At 42.1% G+C, this 26,405-nt stretch overlaps 1 protein-coding gene across 1 annotated transcript in view; it reads right to left on the bottom strand.

Annotated features, from left to right (window-relative positions):
• Positions 1-10,528: 10,528 nt before the first annotated feature.
• LOC127581215 (14-3-3 protein gamma-B) overlaps positions 10,529-26,405 on the bottom strand; it is a 52,404-nt gene continuing 36,527 nt past the window's right edge. The window contains exon 2 of the mRNA XM_052035358.1: positions 10,529-12,590. Coding sequence (XP_051891318.1) covers positions 11,934-12,590 — 657 coding nt within the window. The 3' untranslated portion in view covers positions 10,529-11,933. The remainder of the gene's footprint in view (positions 12,591-26,405) is intronic.

The following is a 26,405-nucleotide window of genomic DNA, read 5'->3' as shown; positions in this document are numbered from 1 at the left end:
AACGTATGAGGGGCATAGGTATGTTGGACATTCAGAGTCTTTCTCCCTGGGTGGAAATGTCAGATACTAGAGAGCATACGTTTGAAGTGAGGGGCGGAAAGTTTAAAGGAAACGTGTGAGGCATGTTTTTTTATCAGAGCAGTAAGTGCCTGGAACACGCTGCCAGGGGAGGTGTTAGAAGCAATACAACAGCAACATTTAAGAGGACAGACACACGAACAGACAGGGAATAGAGGGATACAAACCATGTGCAGGCAGAGGGAGTAGTTTAGATTGGCATCATGGTCCACACAGACATGGTGGGCCAAAGGGCCTGTTCCTATACTGTACTGTTCTATGCAGTTCTGGGTGATAAACACCCTTTAGTTTTCTCAATCACATTTTCAGAAAGTTCTGTCATGTTTATGTGAGCAAAACATATGGGCATTATTACTACTGTAGACCACACTCATCTGGCACACCAAACGTGCATAAAGCCCAATTTCCAGGCACCAGGGCGCATCAGTTATTAAAGCACTCACTAACGCTCCCAAGTCTTGTTCACAAACCAACCTCAGATACGTAATAAAGACCACTTAATCCAGTAATGAAATTTGCAAAACAACAGAAATATTTGCCAACAAACTAAATGGTTGCATATGTTTGAATGGTTCCTTCATTGGATCAATTGGTTTTGTTGGTTTTGCAGGAGGAGGCCAGTGGCATCAGCTGCGACAACGATCTCTGCACCAATGCAGCAATGGTGCAAGTTTCATGATTTGAACAAAATCTTTTTTTTTCATTACTGATGGAAAGGAGGCGATCGTCAGTAAAATTGATTCAGATCCTGAGTTTCACTCACATGTGGTGAGAAAGTATGTCTTGTACTTGGAAATCTAAGTGGATCTTGAGCTAGTTGGTTATGTTGTCAGCAGCAACAGAAACCCGCCATTCTCTTGACAGTGCCACCACTGAAACTGAACTCTAGCCAATCCTATTAAGCTCCAGGGGCTTGCTTACAAATGCCATCCTTTAACCAATGGAATTTTACTCATTACTGATGGGCAATAAATGCTGTCATGCCAGTGTTGCTCAGATCCTGAAAACAATAAGAAAATACAGCCTCAATCCAATTGGCTGTTTCTGGTGACCAGCAATCCATTGATGCAGTCTCAGGCAAAAATAGAAAGTGCTGGAAATAAAAACAAAATGCTGAAAACACTCAGCAGGTCAGGTAGTATCTGTGGAGAGAGAAACAGGGTTAGTGTTTCAGGTCGAGATCTGGTTCCGATGAAGGGTCTTCCACTTGAAGCATCAAGCCTGCTTCTCTAACCTGCTGGGTGTTTCCAGCATTTTCTGTTTGTTTCAGAACTCCAGCATCTACAGTTTATTGACATTATTTGCTGTTTCTACCAGGCTTTTCAAAATGTTGGTTTCTTCAAGGTGATTGGAGTGAACTCTACTTTCTGATAGGGACAAGAGGGAAAGCATTGTCGTGATGCTTGTTTAGATCAACATTGTGACTAAGGCAAAAAAAAAGCCATAGAACATAGGAGTGAAACAAATTGATTGACTATAAAAGACCAACAATAAATAGGGGTTTGCTATTGTAGGAAAACACTCAAAGGCACTTCTCAGAGTGCAAAAAAAAATAATGGGTGCCAAAGCCAAAAGAAAAAGATAATAGGAGTTTGACCATCACATTGGGAAAAGAGATGGGCTTTAAGGAAGGTTTTATGAGGGAGATAGAGATGGAGGGGTTTAAAGAGGGAATTGCAGAACATAGGGCCTTGGTGGGTAAAGGTGTGGATATCATGGTCAGTTTTGTGAGGGATGGAGCCTCTGACTGCCCTCAGAAAGTCAGCCAGGTTAAATTGATAGAGCTGGGGCAGGGAATCCCTGCACTTGGCTCCTGCTTCTCTGGCCTATTACAGTAATGAGTGTGGCCAGTGAGATCTTGGTTCAGGAAGGTGGGAGACATTTCAGAGGCACCTCTGTGCAAGGTCAATTATCGGGGCAAATGCAACAGAGATGGAGGAACTGGGAGAATGGAATGGAGTCCTTACATGAGACAGGATAGGAGGAAGGAAAATCAAGAGGGTTGTGGGAGTCTGTTGGTTTGCAGTGGATGTTTGTGGCTAGTCTATCCCCTGAGATGGAGACGGTGAGATTCAGAGAGGGAAGGAAAACGACTGGACAAGTGGAGAAAGGTATGGAGTTAAAGTAGAGAGGGATAAGTTTATTGGGATAAGCGCAGCCTGAAAAAAATGTCTGCCTGGACAGTCTTGCTTGTGGATCTTGGGTCGAAGCAGGCTCTGTAGGGTTGGAACATTACAAGGTTGGAAGCCATGGAGAGAAAATTCATGAGGGGATGAGGTCCGTGACTGTGTGGGAAGCAATGGCCTGATGTTCGATGGTGAGGTCATCATCCAGCAGGGGGTATGAAGGGTGTTCCCGAGAACATCTGCAACATTTGCCCTTGCAACACAGAGGTCAGTTCTTCAGACCATAATAGTATCATCCTTGTCGTTTGATTTGATGATAATACCAGGATTGGCTCTGAGTGCTGCAAGTTCAGGAGGAGGTAGATTAGAGTGAGTGGGAGGAGTGGGAAAGCCCAAACAGTCAGTGGCCCATTGGCAGTTAGCAATGAATCAGTCCGGAAAGGCTAAGAGTTCAGAGGAAGGGTTTCAGAAGAATTGTGAATTCTGGAGATGGAAGAAGGGGTCTGCAGTCTGAGATGAAGACTTCTGGCAAAGGAATAGTAATGGAGATGGGGGCGGTGAAGGGAGAGTTCACCATCATGTTGGGCTGGGTGTGTAGGGGTACAAAATTGAGGCATAATGTTCGTTGGCGATCACGGAGGGATAGATAAGCAAGGATGGTAAAATGCAGCAGGCCGTGGAACTGGGTGGGAGAGGTGGGGACCTTGGGAGTTGTTTGAGCAGTTCTGCAGTCAGTTCTGAAGCTGCTCTGATTTCTGAATGGTGTCCCTTTAAATTGCAAGTAAATGAAGAGTGTAAGCATACTGTGCTCCTCGTCCTCCTGAGACTCTCCCATGGTAGTTGTTGGCTGGAGCTGTGAGCTCCAGTTTATGGCAGAAGGGGCTGAAATGTTCATTGCATGATGATTGATGTCTTCAGGTGCTGAGAGAACATCAGGCGCCCTACTGTGGATTCTGACCAAAAGTGCCTGGTCCAATTTCACAGCTGGCTCGATTCCACCTGGAAATGATCACTAATGTAATTTACTCTGGGTGAAATCAATTTAGAAACACAAAGTGTTGAAATAAACAGCCTATACAGGATCCAATTACTGTACGTAACAGTGGCACTCCAGTTCTTGTTGATTTTGGGGGAAGTGTAACTGAAATAATTCTGTATTATTAAACACAAAATGCGATATTCTAGCTATTGCAGATCGTTGTTCCCAGAACTCTCTTTCTTATTCACATTTTTAAGACTCAAATTTGTGGCTTACAATTTGTATATTTTCATAGAGGCCACACACTGCTTAGGGATACGCTGTTGTTTTCTACAGTCATTGTGCCAGTCAGTGATGCAGTGCAGTAACCTCATTAAAGACCTGTGTCAAACAAATCTGTGACATTATCCAAACACATTTCTCAATCTTTCTCACTGCAATGTGGCACCTCACCTCTAACAGTTTCCTATTAGTTCTGAGCTATCTTTAAGAACTAATGGGAAACTGTTCAACTTGCAGCAACTACACTCCACAGCCAAAGTTGCCAAAACCTCAGTAGCCAAGCTGCAGTTTACAGACTGTGCTGGTGTTTGCATGGGCTCAGAAGCCAAGCTCCTAAACATCGAAGTGTATGAGAAGATGGCTTCACATTCAGCATCCGATACTGCTGCATCACACTGCATTCTGACAATAAAAGTTCATGATGAGACCCTGGAAAACATGGACCTCTTCCTATATCTCAGGAGCCACCTCTCAGCCAAGGGAGACATTGATGATAAAATTCACCACTGTCTTCCAAGAGCTAGCACAGCCTTTGGTCAATTGGTTAAAGGTTATTTGAATAGCAAGACCTTAGACCTGGTACAAAACTCATGGAGGGAGTGGTCCCTGCCCTCCATTATGCTTCTGAGACCTGACTACCATCATCTCAAGGTACTGAAAAATACCACCAATGCTGTCTCTTCAAAATCCTCCAAATTCACTGGCAGGATAAGTGAGCACTTCAGCCTTCTACACCACGCCAGCCAAGCACTGAGGCCTGACTTGTTCATACTCGGCTACATTGGGCAGGCTACATCATTTACATGCCCAACACCAGACTCCCAAAACTGTCTGTCTGTCATGGAAAGAGATTACTAGATTGCCAGAGAAAAAGACTGAAGAATGTGCTCAAAGCTTCCTTGAGGAAATGTAACATTCTCACTGACTCCTGGCTCAAGTCTACTCAAAGTGGAGTTGCATTCACAACGGTACTAAGAATCTTGAAGCCATGCATTGGGAGCACACTGAAGTCCTGTGTAAGCAGTGGAAATGAGTGCACCACCTTAGTGACTACCCACCTACCTAGAAAGTTAGCCACCACCTGTCCCAGGTGTGGAAAAGTCTGCAGTTCCACATTAGCCACAACAGCCATCTCAGAACCCACACAACTGGAGTGGAAGCAAGTTAACCTTGATCTGAAGGGATTGTCTAAGAAGAAGACATTAATTATAGATGATGTACTTCTGGCTAAAGTATAGACCACTAATCCTTCTTGCATTAATATAACATCACCTCTTCCTTAAAAAGCAGTCTCTGTTTATTTAAAATAACTTTAAAAATTTAATTTTAACTCTATTACATGTTATGCTTCTTATATCGACACCATATCACTCGGAAAGGCCTCATTTCATGGAGTTGTTTGTAACTCTCTGTGGTAAGTTGGTTTGCTGTCGAACTAATACTTGCTGCTGCTGGTATTGCTGTTAATATTTTCCGTCATATCAGTTCTGCTGTAGGTTGGAGGTGGATTCTGTTCTGTGTCACCTGCTGTCCTGTCCAACTTTTGATACTGTTTTTATCCAATTGTGTTTCTAAAACACTTGTTTCTGATTGTTTTTGCACTAATGTCTTGTTTCGCAGTCTTTTTCTTCACTGCCTTGTATAATTTACGTACAATTTATGTTCTGTGTGTTGTCTGAAACTACTTATGTACCTTTGGTGATGCCGCAAGCGAGTTTTTCAATGTACCTCAGCGTACTGGTATATTTGACAATAAGACAACGCCGGGCAACACACAAAGGAGTTGGAGGAACTCAGTGGGTCAGGCAGCATCTATGCAGAGAAATGGACAGTCGATGTTTCGGGTTGAGACCCTTCATCTGGACCTGGGGTCAAGTTTATTGTTAACTTCAGCTGGACCCTGCATTTGCACTGCTTGTGATACACAGCAACTCAGGAAATGATTTAGCATGGTTGTTGCAGTGTCGTCTTCCAGCTACACGTGCATCAATCATTGTCTTACTTCTCCTTAGTGTCTTGGAGAATACATTTTGTTTGGCAACGTTGTACTTTCTCCCATTCAGCAGCTTGGCTGGCAATTTCACATCAGAGGTATAGCCCAGGGTAACATTGAGGAGGGATTGGGGTCTTTCTTTGTCTCTTTGCATTTTATAAGGGTTCTCTTGACTGGATATAGTTTCCCTGTAACATCCTGCCCTTTCGAATACTGAGGGGATGTGGTCACAATGTAATACGTGCATCACTTGGCATGTTCTTTAAATTCTCCAGAGGTGAATTGAGTCTGGTTGTCACACACACACTTCTCAGGAACCCCTTGTTCTGGAAAAAGGATTTGAACTGGTGTGATAATGACTATGTCTCACAAATATTTAATTCCTCTAAAGAGTGGGAACTTGGGGTAGCAGTCTGAAGCTGTGACCTGCCATTCTTGATTGCCTATGAACAAATCAGCTCGCACAGTACATCATGATAAGTGCTATCTTGGAAGTCATCATCTCTTTTCGTTGTTACTGGCATGCACATGTTGACACCATTTTCTTTCCTTATTGATATTTCAGGACATGGCGGTTGCTGGAAAATTGTGTTTAAGAAGCTGGTGGTCGGTGAGCCATCATATTGAAACACTGGAGTCCTTCTGTTGAAGGTATCCCCACAGTGCTCTTGGGAAGGGATTCTCCATATCTTTGTAGCTATTATAAGCCCTGTGAAGTTAAGAGGAGCACAGGAGACAGAGGTTCCCTGAGCCCAGAAGCATAGGAAACAGATCAGCTGACCATATAGAGTCCATGTTCACTGATTGATGATGGCAGCCAAATGAGATGCTCCCACCCCGCAGAATGACTATACGTCCATTGGCCAGGAAGCTGTACACTAGAACTGACCAACTCACCAGGAGACCACAATCTGCCAACCTCAGACAGTGCCAGGCAGGCAAGCTAGAGAATCTCCCATTATTTCTGGGAGGTGTTCGGGGACTCTGGACGAGGCCGCTTGGACCTCGGGTTGGCGGATGGGGAGCGTAGGGGGTGTCTGTTAAATCTGTGCAGCAGAGCCCGACCTCCAAGTTGAAAAGCAAAAGAATTCCAGATATTGGAAATCTAAAATAAAAAGTTTTTTTCTCCACAGGTGTTGGCTTTCCAGTACTTTGTTTTTATTCCTGCACTCCAATATCCATGGACTTCCTTGCCATTGAACCAAAACTTCATTCTATGCAATAACCATCACCAACTCCCAACTCACACCATCTCTCCAGGCCCCAAAACACTTAACCCAAGGCCTTGGTTCCCTAATCCACCAAATGACCCAGGCCAACCTTCTGGCAGTCTGATCCTCCCACTTCACAACCCCTAATCAGCCCAGGTCCCAGCCATCCTGAGGCTGTGATGACCCTCATCGTGACCTGACCCCCCCCCCCCCCCCCAGGCCTTCAAATACCATTCATTTCTACCCTCTAACATCCAGACCCACAGACAGGACCTTACTTTGTTATAGCTACAGGGGGCGCAATGAAACCTTGAGCACGACTGATGTTTGAGTGTGTCACAGCAGTCATTGGTGTCAATACCAGCATGCATTCAGGGTTCTTATAATCCTGAGAAAATTCTTTGCTAAGCTTCCCTTATTTTCCTATTCTAGTGATAAACATCTTCAAATCTTTCTTCATAGCTGGAAACCACTTGACCCATTGTGGCTGTGCTGAATCATATCACTTAAGAAAAGCACAAAGCATGGAGAAAGAATGGGAAGGTGTGCCTGGTGCATTTGAATGTTCTTTAGAGAAGGAAATTTAGTCCTTACCAGGTCTGGCCGATAAGTGGCTCCAGACACACAGTATAGTGGTCAACTCTCAATAGCCCTCTGAAATAGCACAATGACCTGCTCGGATCTATAAAAACTGCCAAGTTGACCTCAATAGAACTGGATGTGCCACCCTGCATTGACCTGTGGTGGATTCAGACATGGCAAAATCATTCCCAATCCTGCAAAATTTTGCTCAAACATCTGGAGCCAGGGGTCTAACCTACAGATTAATTAAGCATCAGCCTTACATAGCCACATTCATAGCCACCATTTCATACTCCTCCATCATGATCTCTGGGTAGATTGTATTAAATGATGTTCCTGGAGTTGTGCAAACAAAATGCTTCAGCACTAAAGAATCTAAGCAAACTGCTCCTTCTGCCTTGTACAAGGGTACATTGACAGTTCATTTGCAAGGATGTTTTAGTTTGAATGCAGACTACCAGTTGTAGACTCTGATCTGAATTTACTCTCCATAAAACCTACTCAATATCAAAGTGAGGGAAATCTCCAACATTGCAGCACATTATTTTGACTATGCTGGAAAAAAAACTTTGCATCTTAAAAATTGCAGAGTTTTCTTTGCAATCCAAAACTTTTACCATGTTTCTTACAAGGTGGCCCCAATTGAGGGAGTATGGCTGGTGCTCAGGAAACCTGATGGCTTCTGAAATGTCATCAACCCAAAACATTGACTATTTCTCTCTCCATGGATGCTGCTTCATCTATTCCAGCAACTTTTTGTCTCCCCAAAATATTTCAGATTTCTAACATGTATAGTATTTTGCTTTGGTGCCTCCAGATTTTCTCCAAACTGTCTGCAATAAAGGTAATGCACAATTTTAGGGTTAGCAATAAGTCAGTGAACTTTTGGGACAAGGCAGCACCAAATAGTCTCAGCTGTTCAATTACTATCAGCTCAGTCACCATTAAGAATTCACAATGACGTCATGTCTTCTGTTGCTCCAAGACTGAAATGCCTTTCCATATCAGTAAGTATTATGAGCCAGTGCACTAGTGTACTTGGTATCAGCACATGATTGAACTACAAAGCTGTGGGACAGTGAGAACTCTTTAATTTTCAGTTTCTGGCATTACACAAAAATGAAAGCATGCAACACAAACACACAAAAACCAGAGGCCCTCTGGCTGAATACAACACCATCGTCACAGCTAGAGGTCAGAGGCTGACTGCAGAACTATTGAAAGCCACATATAAACCTGACAGTTTGTCTGAACCTTTCTGCAGAATGGGATTTACTGGAACAATCTCAAGAAATTGGGAGCAGATATTTTTAAAAAAAGAACTGCAGTCACATACCAGGCAGGAAGTTGCTTTGCTCAAATGTCAGCTAAAGTTGGACTGTGACTGAATGACCCAGAAGGAGTCTTCCTGTTATGGTCAGGGAGCCTCAGCAGCTGCAAGCAGACTCTCTGGATTATGGAAGGATGAGCCCTCCGTAGCAGGGAGCTATAATTGTCACTGCTCCTGTGGGAAATGAGGAATATTGAATTGTATGGAAAGTGTTCAAACCCTGGTTTATGGCACACCTAAATAGAACTGATAGGGGGAAAAAAGTCAACTTGAGAGGAAGCTGAGGAAGCAAAAGATCAGACACTATTTCGGGCTATAGTCTATTCCAGTTTGCTCAGAAAACTCCTTCCCCATTGTGCTCAACAGGAACTGTTCATTATCATAATCTTGATTACTTCCACCAAGCACTTCACAGAACTGCTAAATAAGTGGAGATGTATAGGTCACTATTGCCAACACTTGGTGAGTTCCAATTGTTTAATGTGTTCCACAGTGAAGTCAGGATGTGAAATTAGATAGACAGAATGCAAATGAGAAATTTCCCTCTTAGGAAGGTTAGGTGGTCAGATCTTTATACGGGATAGAAAACATTTGAGACAGGAACTTGCAGTCCCTTCATTGTAAAGTGGTTCAGAATTTACTGCTGTAGAGATTCTGATTCTCAATGACATTCCAAAAGAAAGATCCTAGTTCTGCTGGGACATTCCAAACAACTTAAAAAAAATGACCCAATGAATGTAGGGAAAAAAGGTTTGCTTTGAGGAAACATGGCAGTCAAATTGCACACCAAGTATCCATAAGCAGCATTAATATCGGCACATTGCATTGGTTCTGTTGGAACAATGGTGTCATCAGAAGTGTGGCATCTTTTGGATGAATTGTTAAAGCAACTCTGTCTGTCCTGGTGGACCTGGTGTCCTAGGGCAGGCACGGTAGTGTAGCAATCAGCGTAACACTATTACAGCGCCAGCAACCCCAGGTTCAATTCCTGCTGCTTTAAGGAGTTTGTACGTTCTCCCCGTGTCTGCGTGGGTTTCCTCTGGGTGCTCCGGTTTCCTCCCAAATTCCAAAGATGTACGGGTTAGGAAGCTGTGGGCATGTTATATTGGTGCCAGAAGCGTGGCGACACTTGCGAGCTGCCCCCAGAACACCCTACGCAAAAGATGCATTTCACTGTGCGTTTCGATGTACATGTGACTAATAACAATATCTTGTCTTACAAAACAGTTTCCTTTGCAGGGAGATGTCTGCTAGTGACTTGACCAAAGTTTCAAATCAGTGTTAGAGTCCTGATGCAGGTTCAAGCCTCAACCTTGAGACAGAATTTACAGCAAGCACTTACCCCAACATCACTTTTTTTGAGCAATTTAAAAGGGGATCTTGGGCACTTCCAAACATCCTGCAAAACTCATCACTTAACACCTTCAAGGGATCCTCATACTTGCAAGTACATGCTGTGCAATTCCTACAAGGCCTACAATGTACATTCAGAATAATCCATCCCATTGAAAGGTGTGGGCACATCATTGGGTGGCTCCAGTCTTTGGCCAGGTAGGATTGTGACAGCACCAAATGCCTTCCTGATATCTTGCCACTGCATTCGTCACTGGAGCTGGTACTCGCATGCCTCAATAAGCAAAATTTTGGTGGGTATTCAGTATTTCTGACAGTCATTTGCTGAAGTTAGAGCAACATACTGGAAGAGAAACCCTTAGAATTCCCTCAACCACCTCTATACTCTTTCATATCAATTGAAGTAACTTCCCAGTTCTAGGTTTTGATTATCTGACAATAAATGTATGCTGCACAGCAGCCATGACCCAACACCATCCCCTCCTCCTCCAGCACCACTTCCAAGGCTCAGTTCCCTCCTGGGCTTCCAGTGCCTTCAGAACACTCCAAGACACAGACAATGAAGTAGACGGAAGAACTCTACATAAGCAGGAGAACTGATTTGCGATTTTATTAGCCTGTGTGCGACTGCTACATAATGACTCACATTCAAGATATTCCATCACTGATAAAATTGCCAAGGAATGGTCCATTGTGTGGAAGGGTTTCCCCACAGATACACTGGGTTGGAGATAAAATAATCAAGTCACTTGCTCAAACTGTAAGAGTTCACTGCATAACATGACAAAAGCACAAACAGAAGCCTCATACTAACAAGTTCTGGTAAAAGCTCCTACACTGTAATAATTTCACTATAACAAAACACCAGACATCAAGATTAAGCTAGAACACTGGTGCTTTCAACAAGTCAATTACATAATTGCATGTCACTATAGTAACGTCCAGAACAGACCAATCAACTGTTACGATCATTTGGGTAAAGTGTATTCCAGCAAATCAGTTACATATGAAGACTAGTATTTTTGCCATTAGAATACATCACATCTATAAGTTAATAAATCTGAGCTACTGTTTAAATACATCACCAGCATGCACAATATTGAAGCATAATAATATTACACTTGATAAGACAGCATAATAGGCAAGTGCATCTCTTTTTAAAAAAAACAAATAAGCTGCTTGAAGATCAATCCCCATTATTTTTCTTTTTATGAAATCTGCCCTCGATTCAGCCTGACCCAAAAAAATGATCCTATGCTTCCAGTAACATGTGGAGGGGTCTAAGTAGTAACAGAACTAATCTCTGGTCTAAGATGCCACCAGTGGTAGGCTCATAACATCCAATTGGCCAACAGAAGTTTCTCCTAATCATAAAAAGGCACAAGTCCTTCAAAAAAAAAAGCAATACATCTGCCAGCAGTTTTAAACTAGGCCCTGATGCTGGTAGATCAATTTTTTAGATCCAGTTATTATTTAAATCTAGAAATATTGTTCTTTGCAAGTCGTCATTTATTTCAGGACTTGAGCCACGATCAATTTCTAATTTAGGAAAATCAGAGCCCAGGAGCACATCTATGGCTTTATAAATTAGTTGCTTTTTTTTTAAATAGGCAAACTGAAATAAATAAAATATTTTATACTGTATTTTGTTAATACTTGAATTTTTTCAAAAGAATGGAGGTTACCGAAACCACAAGAGTATTTTTTTGTGCAGACCTCATCATTCAAGTTTTACTTCTGTCTAGCTTTACGTTAAATGAAACAACTCCACTTATTTAACTACAGAACAGTCCAAATGCCAGTGTGTGGCTCCCATTCCGAACCAGCACGGCCAAGTCTGACTTTCCGCTAGTGGTGTTTTGGCAAATGTCGAAGAGGCGTCAACAGGGCGGAGAGTGAGGGGAGGGGGTAACCAGAAGCTCTCCCTCCCCCACCCCAAGTGGAAAAAAAAAGACTGCGGTCGCAGCTGCAGCAGCCAGTTTCCCCCTCCCCCCAGGGCTTAATTGTTCCCTTCCCCGCCTTCGTCGTCCTGTTGGTCGCTTGTCCAGAGCGTCAGATTGTCGCGAAGAAGCTGCATGATGAGGGTCGAGTCCTTGTAGGAGTCCTCGTTGAGGGTGTCGAGCTCGGCGATGGCATCATCGAAGGCGGTCTTGGCCAAGTGGCAGGCCTGCTCGGGAGCATTCTGGATCTCGTAATAGAAGACCGAGTAGTTGAGGGCCAGGCCCAGTCGAATGGGGTGCGTGGGCTGCATGTGCTCCTTGCTGATCTCGTGAGCCTCACCGTATGCCTTCTCCGAGGACTCCACCACCGTGGCACGCTTCTCGCCAGACGCCACCTCGGCAAGATAGCGATAATAGTCTCCCTTCATCTTCAGGTAGAAGACCTTGCTTTCATACTGTGTGTCGCTGCAGTTTTTGATCAGGTAATTGTCTAAGAGGTTGAGCACATCTTGGCACACAGATTCCAGCTCCTTTTCTATCTTCTCCCTGTAGGCCCGCACCATCTCAATCTTCTTCTCATTGCCGTCTGCAGAGGTCTTTTGCTCGATGCTGCTGATCACCCTCCAAGATGAGCGTCTCGCTCCTACCACATTTTTGTAAGCAACGGACAGAAGATTCCTTTCTTCGTTGGAAAGGGCTTCATTCAGTTCTGTTACCTGTTGTGAAGATACAAACAGTCTTACGTTAGGCAGAAGCAAATAAGCAAAATCCATAACACCATTTTTGTGACAACGATAAGTGGACACAGATCTCAATCAAAAATCAAAAACTGCAGATGCTGGAAATCTGAAACAAAACGCTGAAAACACCCAGCAGGTCAGGAAGCATCTGCGGAGAGAGGGACAGAATCGATGTTTCAGGTCAAGGATCTGGAAGAGAGACAACGAGCCATGTGATATTAAGCTCAGCTTTTCCCACCACAAGTACGGCCTGACCCTCTGAGCATTTCCGACAGCTCTACATTTCAGAGCTTTTACATTGTTATGTTTTTTCTTTCTCTCTGCTTGCAGCAACCTGTCAATCAGCTCATTCCTGGCCTCATCCTATCAGAGTTTTGTCCTTTGTCTTGCCCATCCTTCCTCTCCTCTCTGCAACCTAAATTAGTTTTCTTTCCCTGATCGAGTAAAGGGTCTTGAATCTGAAGTGTTAATTTTGTTTCTCTATCCAGATCCTACTTGACCCAGTGTGATCATCCAACCTTTTTGTTTTTAGACAGATCTAAGACAACACAAGAACGAAAGAGCAGCGAGAACAATATCATTTTAAAGCCACAAGTTGATATGGGCCTGTTATTCATTGTCCAGAATGGCAGTGGATATGGATTCAATAACTTTTATTGGATAAATTCTTGAAACCTAACAGGACTAAGCAGTAAAAGCATGATATTGGGATTAATGGAATAGTTCTGTCAAAGAGCTGCCCCAGGGACAATGAACTGAATGACTCCTTTGGTTGTGAGAGAGTCACCCTTGAGCTACTCCAATCCACTGGGCAAGTCGGGCACATGCATAACATTGTAATTTTTACCAGCTGTGGATGGAGAGGAAATGGCACCCTAGGGCAACCAATTTTAACTGGTGAGTACGTTGCACAAGATTCAAGTTCCTACTAACATAGCATTGCTGCTGCTTCAGGCTACAAAAGAAAATATTTTTCTGCGAAGTATAAAAATGGATCAGGATTAAAAAAAGACCACATGGGCTATTGCCACTTCAATATTCATGCTTATTATGTTGCAGGAACTGTGCTTGGTCCAGTTAGTATATATGGAAGATAAATAACAATCCTAACCCCAGTTCACACATCCCTTTGTCACTTTAACCTTCTAATTCTGAAATGTCAATATTAATGCTGAGAATTCTATGGTCATACACACCCATGTCTTCTCTGCCCTAAAACTCCTACAACTTTCTTTTAAAAATTGATATCCAGATCCTGGCAAAGTTTTACCCAGACTTCAGATGGAAAGCAGAATCCAAAGGATTTTTTTTTAAAAGAAATTCTTGAAAGCAAGACAAGGTGGAACAACTTCCAGAAAGGAACTACCAGTGTTGGACCAAAGGAGAAAACAAGGCAAAGTGCCCAAGGAGAGCAGGATGCACAAAGAATCTACCTTGAAGATTCTTGAAGCTGCAAAGAGGAGCAAAATCTTTGCTTGAAATACACCGATACTGGGAAAGGGTGGTTAAGATGGACAGTAGCCATGAAGAGAATGAACCCTCAGTAATTAACTGCATAAAGTAGCATGTCCCAACAGCAAGAAAATGAGTTGAATCAAGTGTTCTTAGATAATCTTTGGAGAAGGGGACATTCAGCTTGTGACTTACATCCAGGGGTGAAAGTATTAAATTTCTTACTGGTATAGTCCTATTGTAAACAGCATTGGCCACCTTCTTACTATTAGGCAAACTGGCTACCTTCACTTCACTTAACCCAAGGTGGCAACGATGGAAATACAAAAGATTCCAGCAAAAGACAATGACACTTTGAACTTTTCCAATGTTATTTTAGGGGAATCCTTCATCTAACCTGAAAGGGAGTCCTAATCTTCATATCTACTTTACATTTAAATCCTGCACAATCCATGGTTGGGCATCTACTGCAGCCATCGATTGCGAGCCTCTTGAAATTTCAAATGTTCAATGTATGATGGGCTGCCATGTTTATGCTTGCATTAACAGTTCTCTTCTGATGTGGAACTAAAATGGGACCAAGAGCACTTTATATAAAATGTAGACCATAGAGTCTCAAGCTTGCTTTACCATTTACTAAGGTCATAGCTGACCTGATCTTGGCTCTATCATAGTTTCCTGAGCAATCTTCATAATCCTCGATTTCCTTATAAGCAAAATTTCTCAGGTCTCCGATGTACTTTCAGAATCCATAACCATCTAGGCTAGAGAATTTCACAACTTAAAAGATATTCTTCCTTATCATTCTTAAATGGGAAATCCTTTATTCCAAGTCCATGCCACCAAATTTTCAATTTTGAGAGGAATATTGGGCCCTTTCTGAATCTTGTATTTCAATAAGATCACCTCATTCTTCCAAACTCTAATCAGCATAGGCCCACTTCGCTCAGTATTTGCCCATTACATAACCCCTTCAACCCAGGAATCAATCCAGTGAACCTTCTCGGCACTGCCTCCAAAGTGCACTGGTGACCACAGTTTCATAGCACTTGAGGGGATGTCAAGTGTACTGGTATTCCATCTGAAAGGAGCTATACAAATGCAAGTTTTTCTTTTTGATTGGTTTATTAAAATCTTGAGATACAATTTTTTCCTCAGTAATTGCCAACATTAATAGTCAGCCCATTTGAAGTGCCAGAGTTGCCAATAAGCCGCCTTAACCAATGCTGTATGTTCATTTTAAAGCAATGCTTCAGATATGCCCTGAGGACCCAATCCCTCAACAAACACATCTAAAGAGGAAACATCATTACTTCAGTTACAGGTATAATTACAGTGTCTTATCAGTCCTACTGCCTAGAACAGCGAATGTATTCATTGCAAAACTGCAAGCCAAGTTAAACCAGTTTTGTGGCAGGTTGTTAATTCAAATGCTAATCCAGATCCCAGTTATGTTTTTGATTAGTGAAAGAAAAATGAGCAGCTTGTTTTCTCAATACTCATGGGACGCATGCTAGCAAATTTTTTTTATTGGTATTGGTTTATTATTATACCGAGGTACAGTGAAAAGCTTGTCTTACAAACCGATTGTACAGGTCAATTCATTACACAGTGCAGTTACATGGAGTTAGTACAGAGTGCATTGATGTAGTACAGGTAAAAACAATAACAGTACAGAGTAAAGTGTCACAGCTACAGAGAAAGTGCAGTGCAATAAGGTGCAAGGTCACAACGAGGTAGATCGTGAGGTCATAGTCCATCTCATTGTATAAGGAAACTGTTCAATAGTCTTATCACAGTGGGGTAGAAGCTGTCCTTAAGCCTGGTGTTACGTGCCCTCAGGCTCCTGTATCTTCTACCCGATGGAAGAGGAGAGAAGAGAGGATGCCCTGGGTGGGTGGGGTCTTTGATTATGCCGGCTGCTTCACCAAGACAGCGAGAGGTAAAGACAGAATCTAAGGAGGGGAAGCTGGTGTATATAAAATGTGTTTAGGAAGATGAAAAATGGTTTGAATGTCTTGATTAATGAAATGATCATTCTTTCCTCCTCTCCCCCCCCCCCCAAATAGTTACTTCACTTGAAATGTACATTTACTTGTATTGTGTCAAGTGTTTTCTACTGAAGAATATGGGATCAGGCAAAGATAATGAATTAAGTTATACAATCAACCATGATCTTATTGAATTACCACATGGTCCAATGCTTGCTGTAACACATTACTAGACGGGCGATTTTTCTGTTCAAAGAACTTATTATTCTCCTCTTTAGGTTATGTTGCATGCACACTTGGGAACAAGTAATTCTTATATTATTGAAGAGAATATATACTATCTGGTTGTACATTGAATAATCACCAGAAAAACAAAATGAGTACTGCAATATCGGTTTATTAACTTTGAATCAGAGATCTAAATTTGTTATTTTGAAATGTAGCTACAGAACGCTGGCTGCAATGCATACTTAAAATCATTCCTGGGGGGAAAAGAATTTGGAGGTAGATCATTTCAGATGAGTGCAAGTTGGATAGGCAGTACCTGTCTGTTGAGACAGTTACATAGGAAGGACTAATGTGTCCCATGGACAACTATTACTTTGCCTTTTTATTCCTTTACCTGAAGCAAAGGCAACCAACCAGCTCTAGAACAGGTGCCAAAATGTAGATCATTGGCAGTGGACAATAAAGGAGTAAACAGTCACAAAAGGGCAGAGAATTAAGGGATCAAAATGTGATCAGAGCCAACACCAAGTATATTGGCTGCTGGTTGCACTTACATCCATGTGTTCAGATCCGTTGAGATCAATGGAACGGAAATGTGCATAAGTGACTACAACAAGCAGCCAATTAATACGTCGTGATAGTAACTAAAGATGAATTTCCAACTCTTCCTCCTCCCCCCACCCTCCACACAATCCTGCAGGAAATGTGACTATTTGGCCTATCTGACATATGCCAGCCCTTTGACGAGCTGGTCCACTGAGCTTCCCAGTGAGCCTGCCTTTCTATTGCCAAGTTTATTATCTAATTTCCATTTTCACCATTACTATCGGATCTGTTTCCTTTGCCCTTTCACAAAAGCCATTCCAGATCCTACCAAATCTCCTTTAAGTAGTGCTCTCTCTTCACGATTAAATCAAGTCATTATCCTTCGGTTACCAAACGTCCAGCCAGTGGAAACAATTCCTTCCTTTTTATTCTACTAAAAAGTTTGTATTTTTGAAAACAGTATTACATCTCCCTTTAACTTCTTCTGCTCCAAGGAGAACAATCTCAGCTTCTCTACATGACTGAAGTCCTTCATTGTTGTTTTGTCACTGTGATAACTCCCCTCTGCACCCTAACCACATCCTGCTTAAAGTGAAACCTGAATGGAAATAGGGACGTCATAGGGAACAACATACAGACACCAGTAAGCAAGATGAAGGCTTTACGATTCACAAATGACAAGGAACAATACATTGTTCTTGTTGCCATTGTACATTTCCAATGGCCTCCTATGGATCTCAGAATTAAGCAAACCTAAAATATATACTGCACAGGCAACATCAATGCTGCTGTCATTAAGCCAAATAATATTTGAGATGTTGTTAGCAAATGTTGGTTTGTCAGTAAAAGATTCAATAGATTTAGTAAGAAAAATCAAAACTTGTCATAAGGGATGGACCTAGGCCCATATGTACAAACAAGTCAAAAGTCAGTGAGCTGTTTGGACTAAAGTAGAGATTACAAGTGTAATCAAGTTGAACCCATGGTGTAAACCAAACTAAAAGGTCTCCTCCATTCACACCAAGGTTAAGTTCCTAAAGAACCCTCTGTAGTGTGAAAATTCATAAGGCACAGTAAACCTTAACTTTCACAGGACAATACCATTTGCCATGGATTGTAAGTCAGAAGCTAGTCAATCTCTTCCCAGTAAAGATACAGTAAATCAAAAGCAAACCACACTTGTTATAAGCTGAAACTTACCAGTCATTCATCCAAAGGTCATTGCCGGTAATGGAAGAACACACATGCTCAAGAGAGTTTCCTCCCAATCCACCACTCCCTCCAGATTGTTTTCACAGAACCATGTTTGAAACAGTGTCAGATGTTCTCCCTACCCTTGTCATAGTGAACAAAACCTTAAGTGACTAATTTATGCATGGAGCCAGAGCAAGTGGATGAGGTCCTTAATAAATACTTTGCATCAGTATTCACTGAGAAGGACATGGACGATGGTGACATTCGGGCAACGTGTGTTGATATTAGAGGGTGTTTCGGCATTAAGGAAGACTTGTCTGTATTGAGAAATGTTAACGTGGATAAGTCCCCGGGGCTTGATGGAATCTGTCCCTGGATACTGAGTGAAGCAAGAAAGAGTGCTGGGACCTTGACAGAAATGTTTGCATCCTCTTTAGCCATAGGCAAAGTCCCAAAAGATTGGACAATAGCCAATGTTGTTCCTTTAAAGGCAACACAAACAAACCAGAAAATGATAGCTTTATAATAGTGGTAGGGAAATGATTGAAGATTCCTAGCAACAGGATTTACTCCCATTTGTAAAACATGGACATTAAGTCAGTATGGCTTTGTGCAGGGGAGGTCCTGTCTCACAGATTTGGAGGGTTTTTTGAGGAAGATGACTGGTGAGAGTAGGTCAGTGGATATTGTCTACATGGACGTCAAAGCATTTGCAAGGTCCCTCATGGTAGGCTGGTCCCGGAAAATTAAATCTCATGGTATCCACATCCAGTTGGCAAGTTGATTATAAAATTAGCTTGGTCATAGAAGACAGATTTTCTGAAAGGTGGTGTGTGACCAGTGGTGTTCCACAAGGATCCGTGCTGGGTCTGGATAAAAATGGAGGTAGTCTGATTAGGAAGATTGCAGGCAACACAGAAATTAGAATTGCGGATAGTGAGGAAGGCTGTCAAGTAATACAGCAGGATTTTGATCAGGTGGAAATTTGGGTGGAGAAATGGTAGATGGAGTTTAAGCCAAAGTGCTGCATCTTGGGACGTCAAATGCAAGAGAGTATAAATGGTGGGACCCTTTGGAATATTGATGTACAGAGAGATCTTTCCTTAATATCTAAAGTCCATAGCCCCATGAATGTGGCAACGCAAGTGGATAGGGTACTAAAGGTGGCGTATGGCACGCTTGCCTTCAGCAGTCAGGGCATTGTGTATAAAAGTCAGAAAGTCATGTTGCTGCTGCATAAAATTTTAGTTAGACCACATTTGGAGTACTGTGTGCAGCTCTAGTTGGCACACTATAGGTGAGATATGGAAGCTTTGCAGAAGATGCAGTTTACAAGGTTGCTTGGATTGGAGTGTATTAGCTGTAAGGTGAAATTGGACAAACTTGGAATGTTTTTATTGAAACGCCAGAGGCCGAGGGACAACCTGGTAGAAGTATATAAAATTATGAGAGGCATAGGTAGATAGAGTCTTTCCCAGGGTGGGAAGTCAAATACTAGAAGCATAGATTTAAGTTGAGAGAGGTAAGTTGAAAGGAGATGTGCAAGACATTTTTTTTTAAAATATAAAGTGTTATGTGCCTGGAACACACTACCAGGGAAGATGGTAGAAACAGGAGAAACAAAGGACTGCAGATGCTGGAATCTAGATGAGAAACACGACAATGCTGGAGGAACTCAGCAGGCCAGGCAGCATCCGTGGAGAAAAGCAGGCAGTCAACGTTTCAGGTCAGGACCCTTCTTCAGGACTGAAGATAGGAAAAGGGGAAGCCCATCCAGCATCAGAAGTGATAGAAACAGACACAATAGGTGACGTTTAAGAGGCATTTAGACAGATGTGAAGAGGCAGGGAAGAGAGGGATACGGACCGAGTGCAGGCAGATAGGATTAGTTTAGATTCGCATTATGGTTTGCGCAGTAATGGTGGGTTGAAGGGCCTGTTCCTGCATGGTAATGTTCCATGTTCAGTGTTCAATGAAACCTTTTGTTTATAAGGTTTGTTAAGAAAACGTTCATAAATCAATGGAGAGCACCAACACAACATATGTAATTGGCACAAGAAGATCTCCCACCTTTTCAATTCACTGACAGTACCACACAACCACATTAAATGTGTTCCAAAGACTTCCTCAATGATCCAGCTGGCAACCTCACTGCTTATTGTGGAATGCAATCAACCACCAAGAGATTCCCCATGTCTATTGCCTGCAGTCCAGAATTTGTTCATTTTGACCAGAATAGTGGTAGTACCAATATCCTAGAGTAAAACTTTAAAAATCAGAAAGCCTTTAAGTTTCTACACTTATTATCCTTGAAAGTAAACAACAGACACGGAGAGAATTGGGTTTGGCAGCAAGATTCTCCTGTGTGGTTTCCAGGGTAGTTAAAAAAAAAATAAGCAGATGTTCTCAAAGGCAACAAATCCTATAGAATTATACCAGATTGTGACACTCAGGAAAAAAAAGGGATGACATGATTATTTATCAGCTCATTACCCAAGCATTATTGTTCCCCACTGTTACATGGGATAAAGGACATTCTGATTTTTTGTGCATTTAATCCAGATAAACGCTAGCTGCTAAGCACCAAAATGTGAACTTCATTAATCTTCATTATTGGCATTGGTTTATTATTGTCACTTGTACCAAGGTACAGTGAAAAACTTGTCTTGCATACCGTTTGTACAGATCAATTCATTACACAGTGCATTGAGGTAGTACAGGGTAAAAACAATAACAATACAGAGTAAACTGTCACACCTACAGAGGAAATGCAGTGCAGGTAGACAATAAGGTGCAAGGTCATAACAAGGTAGATTGTGAGGTCAGGAGTCCATCTCATCATATTATTGCTGGCATTAGAAATATTCAAGTCGGTCATCATGCATTACACATTTTCAGTTTCAATAACTTCCATGCCCTTTAACTTTGGATTATTTGATCTGTAAAGTTCACGTTCTTGTTTAAATAAACATCAATATTAAATCATTCGGGATAAGACTTAAGGATCAGATACCATGATTTTAGCCATGCATTGGTCCTCTTTAAATCCATATCCAACTACTCCAAATCTATCCTTAGATCAAGTTTTTAGTCTCACCTAATATTTCTTTTTGAGAACTCAACAACCCATGCTCAAAATCCAAATACTTTCACTTTTCTTTTCACGTTAGAATGAAGATGCCAAAAAGGACTGTAACAAGCTGTCTTGATTTGCAGCTATTTAATGATTTTTCATTAAGAGATATTTAAAATTGCAAGGGTAACCACTTGAGGCAACAAATCCATTTGGAGATCCATTTCTGTGCCAGTCTATTCGTGCATTCAAAAATTCCATGGATATTAGAAGCACTAATAAGCTTGTGGCCTCCTGCACACTGGAGAAACCAAATGCAGATTGGGTGAGTGCTTTGCAGAACGCCTGCGTTCAGTCCACAGTGGTGACTTTCAGCTTTCTGTTGCCTGCCACTTTAATTCTCCATCCCACTCTGACCCACTGGTCTTTAGCCTCCTGCATTGTTACAATGAGGCCCAATGCAAGCTCATTCAAGGAACGACACCTCATCTTCATTCTGGGCACGTCACAGCCTTCCAGTTTCAATACTGAATTCTACAATTTTAGGTAACTTGATTTCTCTGTCTGTATCAGTTATTCCTCTGTAACACTGGCTCAACTTGTTTTTTCCACCCCCCCCCCCCACCTTGTTTTCTCTCTAGAAGTGGAGGACATGCCCAGCCCAATCTGCCAGGCATAGAACAGTACAGCACAGGCCCTTCAGCCCATGATACCCGTGCCGACCATAATGCCAATCGAAACTAATCCCACCTGCCTACACGCGGTCAAAATCCCTTTATTCCCCACCTGTTCACGTGCCCGCCTAAATGCCTTGTAAGTGTTACTATCGTATCTGCCTCCACCACCTCCCCAGCAGGCGCATTCCAGGCACCCACCATTCTGTAGAGAAAAAAAAACTTGTCTTCCTGCTCTGCTTTTCACAAGTCCTACATTATCTTGTCTGTATTCTTCTGTCTACGTTCTCGGTCTCTAACTGCTCCCATTTAATCATTGGCCAGATAACCTTGTTTACAGCTTATCTCCAATGGTCACCCTGACATTGTTCCACAAGAGACACCCCCTTCCCCACTCTCCCTGCAGCTTGTGTCACCTTCCCAGTTCTGACGAAGGGTCTTCGACTTGAAGCATTAACTGGTTCTCTTCCCGCAGAGGTGGCGTGACCTGCCGAGTATTACCAGCATTTTATTTTTGTGCCAATCAGTTCATCTATTTTACCACCCAATTGCTTCACTGTGGGCACAACATTTAAAATTATTTGACGGGGCAATTGCAATGTTGCAGCTTTTCAAGTTTTCATTAAAACATTGCAAGCTTTGTTTGAAACTCAAAAATGATCCAGAAAAAGGTGCTAAAACTGCTGAATATCTATAGATGTCTGTAAATTTCAACAAACGCTCTCTGGATTCAAGGTGACACACTAAGTTCAAGACTCTGTAATACTGAGGGATCTTTAAATTAATCTCCAATCACTGCAGATAGCTCAGGAGTGTTACTGTTCTTCAGACCCACAGATATTTAAGCAGATGCGCTAGCTGATATATTGGCACAATGCCCAAAAGTGTAACACCGCAATACCTCAGTTAGTTATAGAGCACAGAAACAGGCCAGTCAGCCCACCAAGTCTGTGCCGATCATCAGTACTCATTTACACTTTATCCCATTATATTCTCCTCCAAATTCCAATCAACTCCTCCCAGATCCTACTACACACTAGGGGCAATTTACTGTGGCCAATTAACTTATCAACCTGCACGTCTTTGGGACTTGGAAGGAAACCTGAGCACCCGGCAGAAACCCACACAGCCATAGGGAGAACATGCAAACTCCACACAGACAGATCAAGGCCAGGGTTGAAGCCAGGATGCTGGAGCTGATTGGGTACAAGGCTTGGCTCTGGACTATTCCACCATGCCTTACAATAGCAATCACATTTTAACTTAAAGTCTGACTAACAGTTAGCAAGCTGTAGAACACAGATGCCTTTTGATCTGGTGAAGGAGCTTATATCTCGTAGTAAACCACCAAAGCAGTTCTGAGCTCCCAATGATGGGAGATATAAAGGATGTTCAAAACTGCAAATCTTTGATAACAGCAATAGGAAAACCCGTCTCCACAAGCAAATCAATAAGGAGGGATTTTTTTAGGCAATGCATTACAGATAGCATTTTGCATTTTTTTTTTAAAGAGACTTGCAGAACAAACGGAAACAGGACGGAATCATTCACCCTCTCACACCTGCTCTGCTATACAATAAAATCATGGCTGATCTTTGCTATAGTAATCTCATATCCCTGTTTCCTTTAATATCTGAAAACCAAGCGGGTTCCTTTAATATCTGAAAACCTAAGCCAAGTGTTCAACATAATTAGCAACTAAGCCTCCACAACTGTCTTGGGCAGAAAATTCCAAAGATCACTACCCACTTGATGAACAAATTTCTTCTCATCGAGCTGAAAAGCTCACCCCTTATTCTGTGATTCAGCCAGGGAAGCGTCACCTCTCCATCTACTCTGTAAAGTCTTGTAAGAATTTTACATGAGATCCTCTCTCGTTCTTCCAAATCCCAGTACAGACCCAGTTTGCTTAACCAACCCCAATAGGATCGCACCACATCCTACCCCCAACCCCGCCACACACACACACAAATCCCTGGAACCAATCTGGTGAATATTAGTGACTCTCCTACAGCAAGTACATCCTTCCTTAGGTAGGGAATTTTACACCAGTATGTAATATTCCAGGTGCTGTCTCAATTGCATTAAAGGATCTTTCAATCTCTCACTACTTTTAAAAGAAAACACTCCACTTTTCCACCTCACAGTTTTCCCACATTATATTCCATCTTCCATGTCCTCACTCATTTGCTTAACATATTTGGATTTCCCCAAGCCCCCTGCATTCTCCTGGACCCCCATCACCACTTGTCTTTGTATCAGCAGCAAGCCTAGATATACTGCACTTGGTCCTGTTGTCCAAATCACTGATTAGAGATTGTGAACAACTTTGGTCCCAGCATCATTTCCTTTGGCAGCCACTAGTCACAGCCTCCCAAACCAAAGATGACTCACTTATTCGTACTGTTTTGTATCCATTACAGAATATTCAAGCCACACTACTACAATACCAGATGCTGCCCTCCCCTAAATCTCGTGCTCAATTTTGTTTAATTTCTTATATGGCATCTTTATCAAAGATCTTCTGAAAGTCCAAACACGTATTCGTCGTCTCTTCCACCCTACCACCCTCACCTATTTTACCAGTTGCAACCTGAAAAGTACACATTTTCCCCCCCACTACTGAGATCAGGCTAACAGATGTGTAAGTGCCCGTTTTCTTTCTTAAATAGCATGTTGCTCTTGCTATTTTCCAATCTGTGGGAACCATTCCATAATCAAAGGGATTATGGAAGCGGATGCACTTTTCATTTTCCATCTCTCATAACCTTGCAAAGACCTGTTTAAATTGTTAAACTGAGTTCTCTAGAACATGGATGGCTGAAAAAAAAAGGTAAGATTGGGAATCAGAGATTGGATAGCAAGGGGTGGAGGTACAGTGGTTATGTTACTGGACTAGCAACCCAGAGGCCTGGACTAGCAACCCAAAAGACAGAGTTCAAATTCCATCTTGGAATGTGGAAGTTTTTTTAAAAAGTCATCTTTATAATGGTGACCATAAAACTACTGGATTATCATAGAAAAAAACCCAACCGATTAAGATGGGAGGAGGAAACCCTCCCATCTTTACTTTTGTCTGTGTTACTCAAGAACATCAATGTAGTTGCCTCCTAGCTGTGCTCCAAAATGGCTCAGCCAGTCTGCTCAGGGGAAATTGAAAGAGTAGCCGTGTTCCTCACCCCACTCCCTGCTTGTGCACTCATCCCAAGAAGACTATAGCTTCTAAAGACCAGTTTCCTCCAGTTTACCATACAAGGTGAAGACCACAGATTAAATGAGCTAATATGCCATGTGGTAGAAGAAAGAAATTTGCTCTCGTGTCTATAGTTCAGAGAGATTTGGGAGCAACTTTCAGATTTAACAGAATAGTTTTACCAAACAGCACATTTCTTCAGATCCTTACCCCACCCAGCCCTCCCCCAACCAAACATATGCACCAAATCTGTAAAAATGTGCGGCATCTAATAAAAATGACACTGAATTCAGTCCTGAGGATTCACATTTGTGAAGCCTCTTGAAAAGAGTAACCAAGACTATTTAATCTTTTCTCAATGTGTTGGATAGGAGAGTGTGGGAGAGCTTCTGGGACCAACGTATTACACCTGACAGAAAACTCATCTCAAACAGGCTATAGTACATGGTTTTACAATTAACCAATAAGCATAAATAATACAAAAGCTACAAGAACATTTCCTAAACTTCTAAACATAACATTTAAATACCAGGAGAGAGGGGAAGAAAATATATTTAGATAATTTGATCTCCAGGCTTTAAAGCCAATGTTTTTCTTTTGAAGGGTAGTTGTTCCTGTAGTGTGGGTAAACACTGCAGCTGCTTACTGGGACCGAGTTGTCAGAGGTTTGTGGCTCAGACTGAGGAAAACAGGCTGTGGTGGGGGACTACAGACTAGTTCTCGACATCCAACCTCTACATTCAGTTTTGTAGAAAAGTGTAGCCTAATAGCCAATTATTGTACTAATAATACTTAACTGTGTAGGTAAATTAACCCTTTTCCAGTATTTGGATGCTGAAGGAGACAGGGGCAAAAATCCTTTCTGGGTTCAACACTTCAAACAGTGGACTAGTGGGACACTTCATATGATCCATTATTTCAACCTCAGATGTGCACTTTGCTGTCTGATGCTGTTGGAAAATCTTCAGTCTATGCCATTATCCTACATATGCTTTCTTAGTCTCAGACCACTGCCAGAAGCAGAGACTTGTGTGCTCCATCTAATGAACCACTTCTGTAGTTCTAAGTGAGTCGTTGCAGAAAGTTCAGGTACCCCCAATACCATCCCACCCACCCCCTCAATAGAACATAGTTAAATCTTGAAAATATTCATAACTTGAAAAGGGAAGATCAAAAGAGGAAGCTTCCTCGCTGTCTTTAATTGTGGAGTCGTTGTATGCACATATATAATTTGTTGTTTATTTTTCATGTGGCCAGCCAATGCTGTGGTGTAATGAGAGGCCACAGGCTCCAGTCTAGCAGCAACCTTAGTCCCAATCATGGCCACAAGGTTAGTCAGTAGCCAAAAAGATATACAGATTCAAGACTTGCATTTAAATAGCACCTTTCACAAGCCTCAGGTTACCCAGAAGTGCTTTAGATTGGATGAAGCGTCTCTGA

This window comes from Pristis pectinata, chromosome 21 (assembly GCF_009764475.1).
Source record: "Pristis pectinata isolate sPriPec2 chromosome 21, sPriPec2.1.pri, whole genome shotgun sequence".
NCBI classification, from domain to species: Eukaryota; Metazoa; Chordata; class Chondrichthyes; order Rhinopristiformes; family Pristidae; genus Pristis; species Pristis pectinata.
Note: the sequence above shows the minus strand (reverse complement) of the source record. Positions and strands in the feature narration are given on the sequence as shown.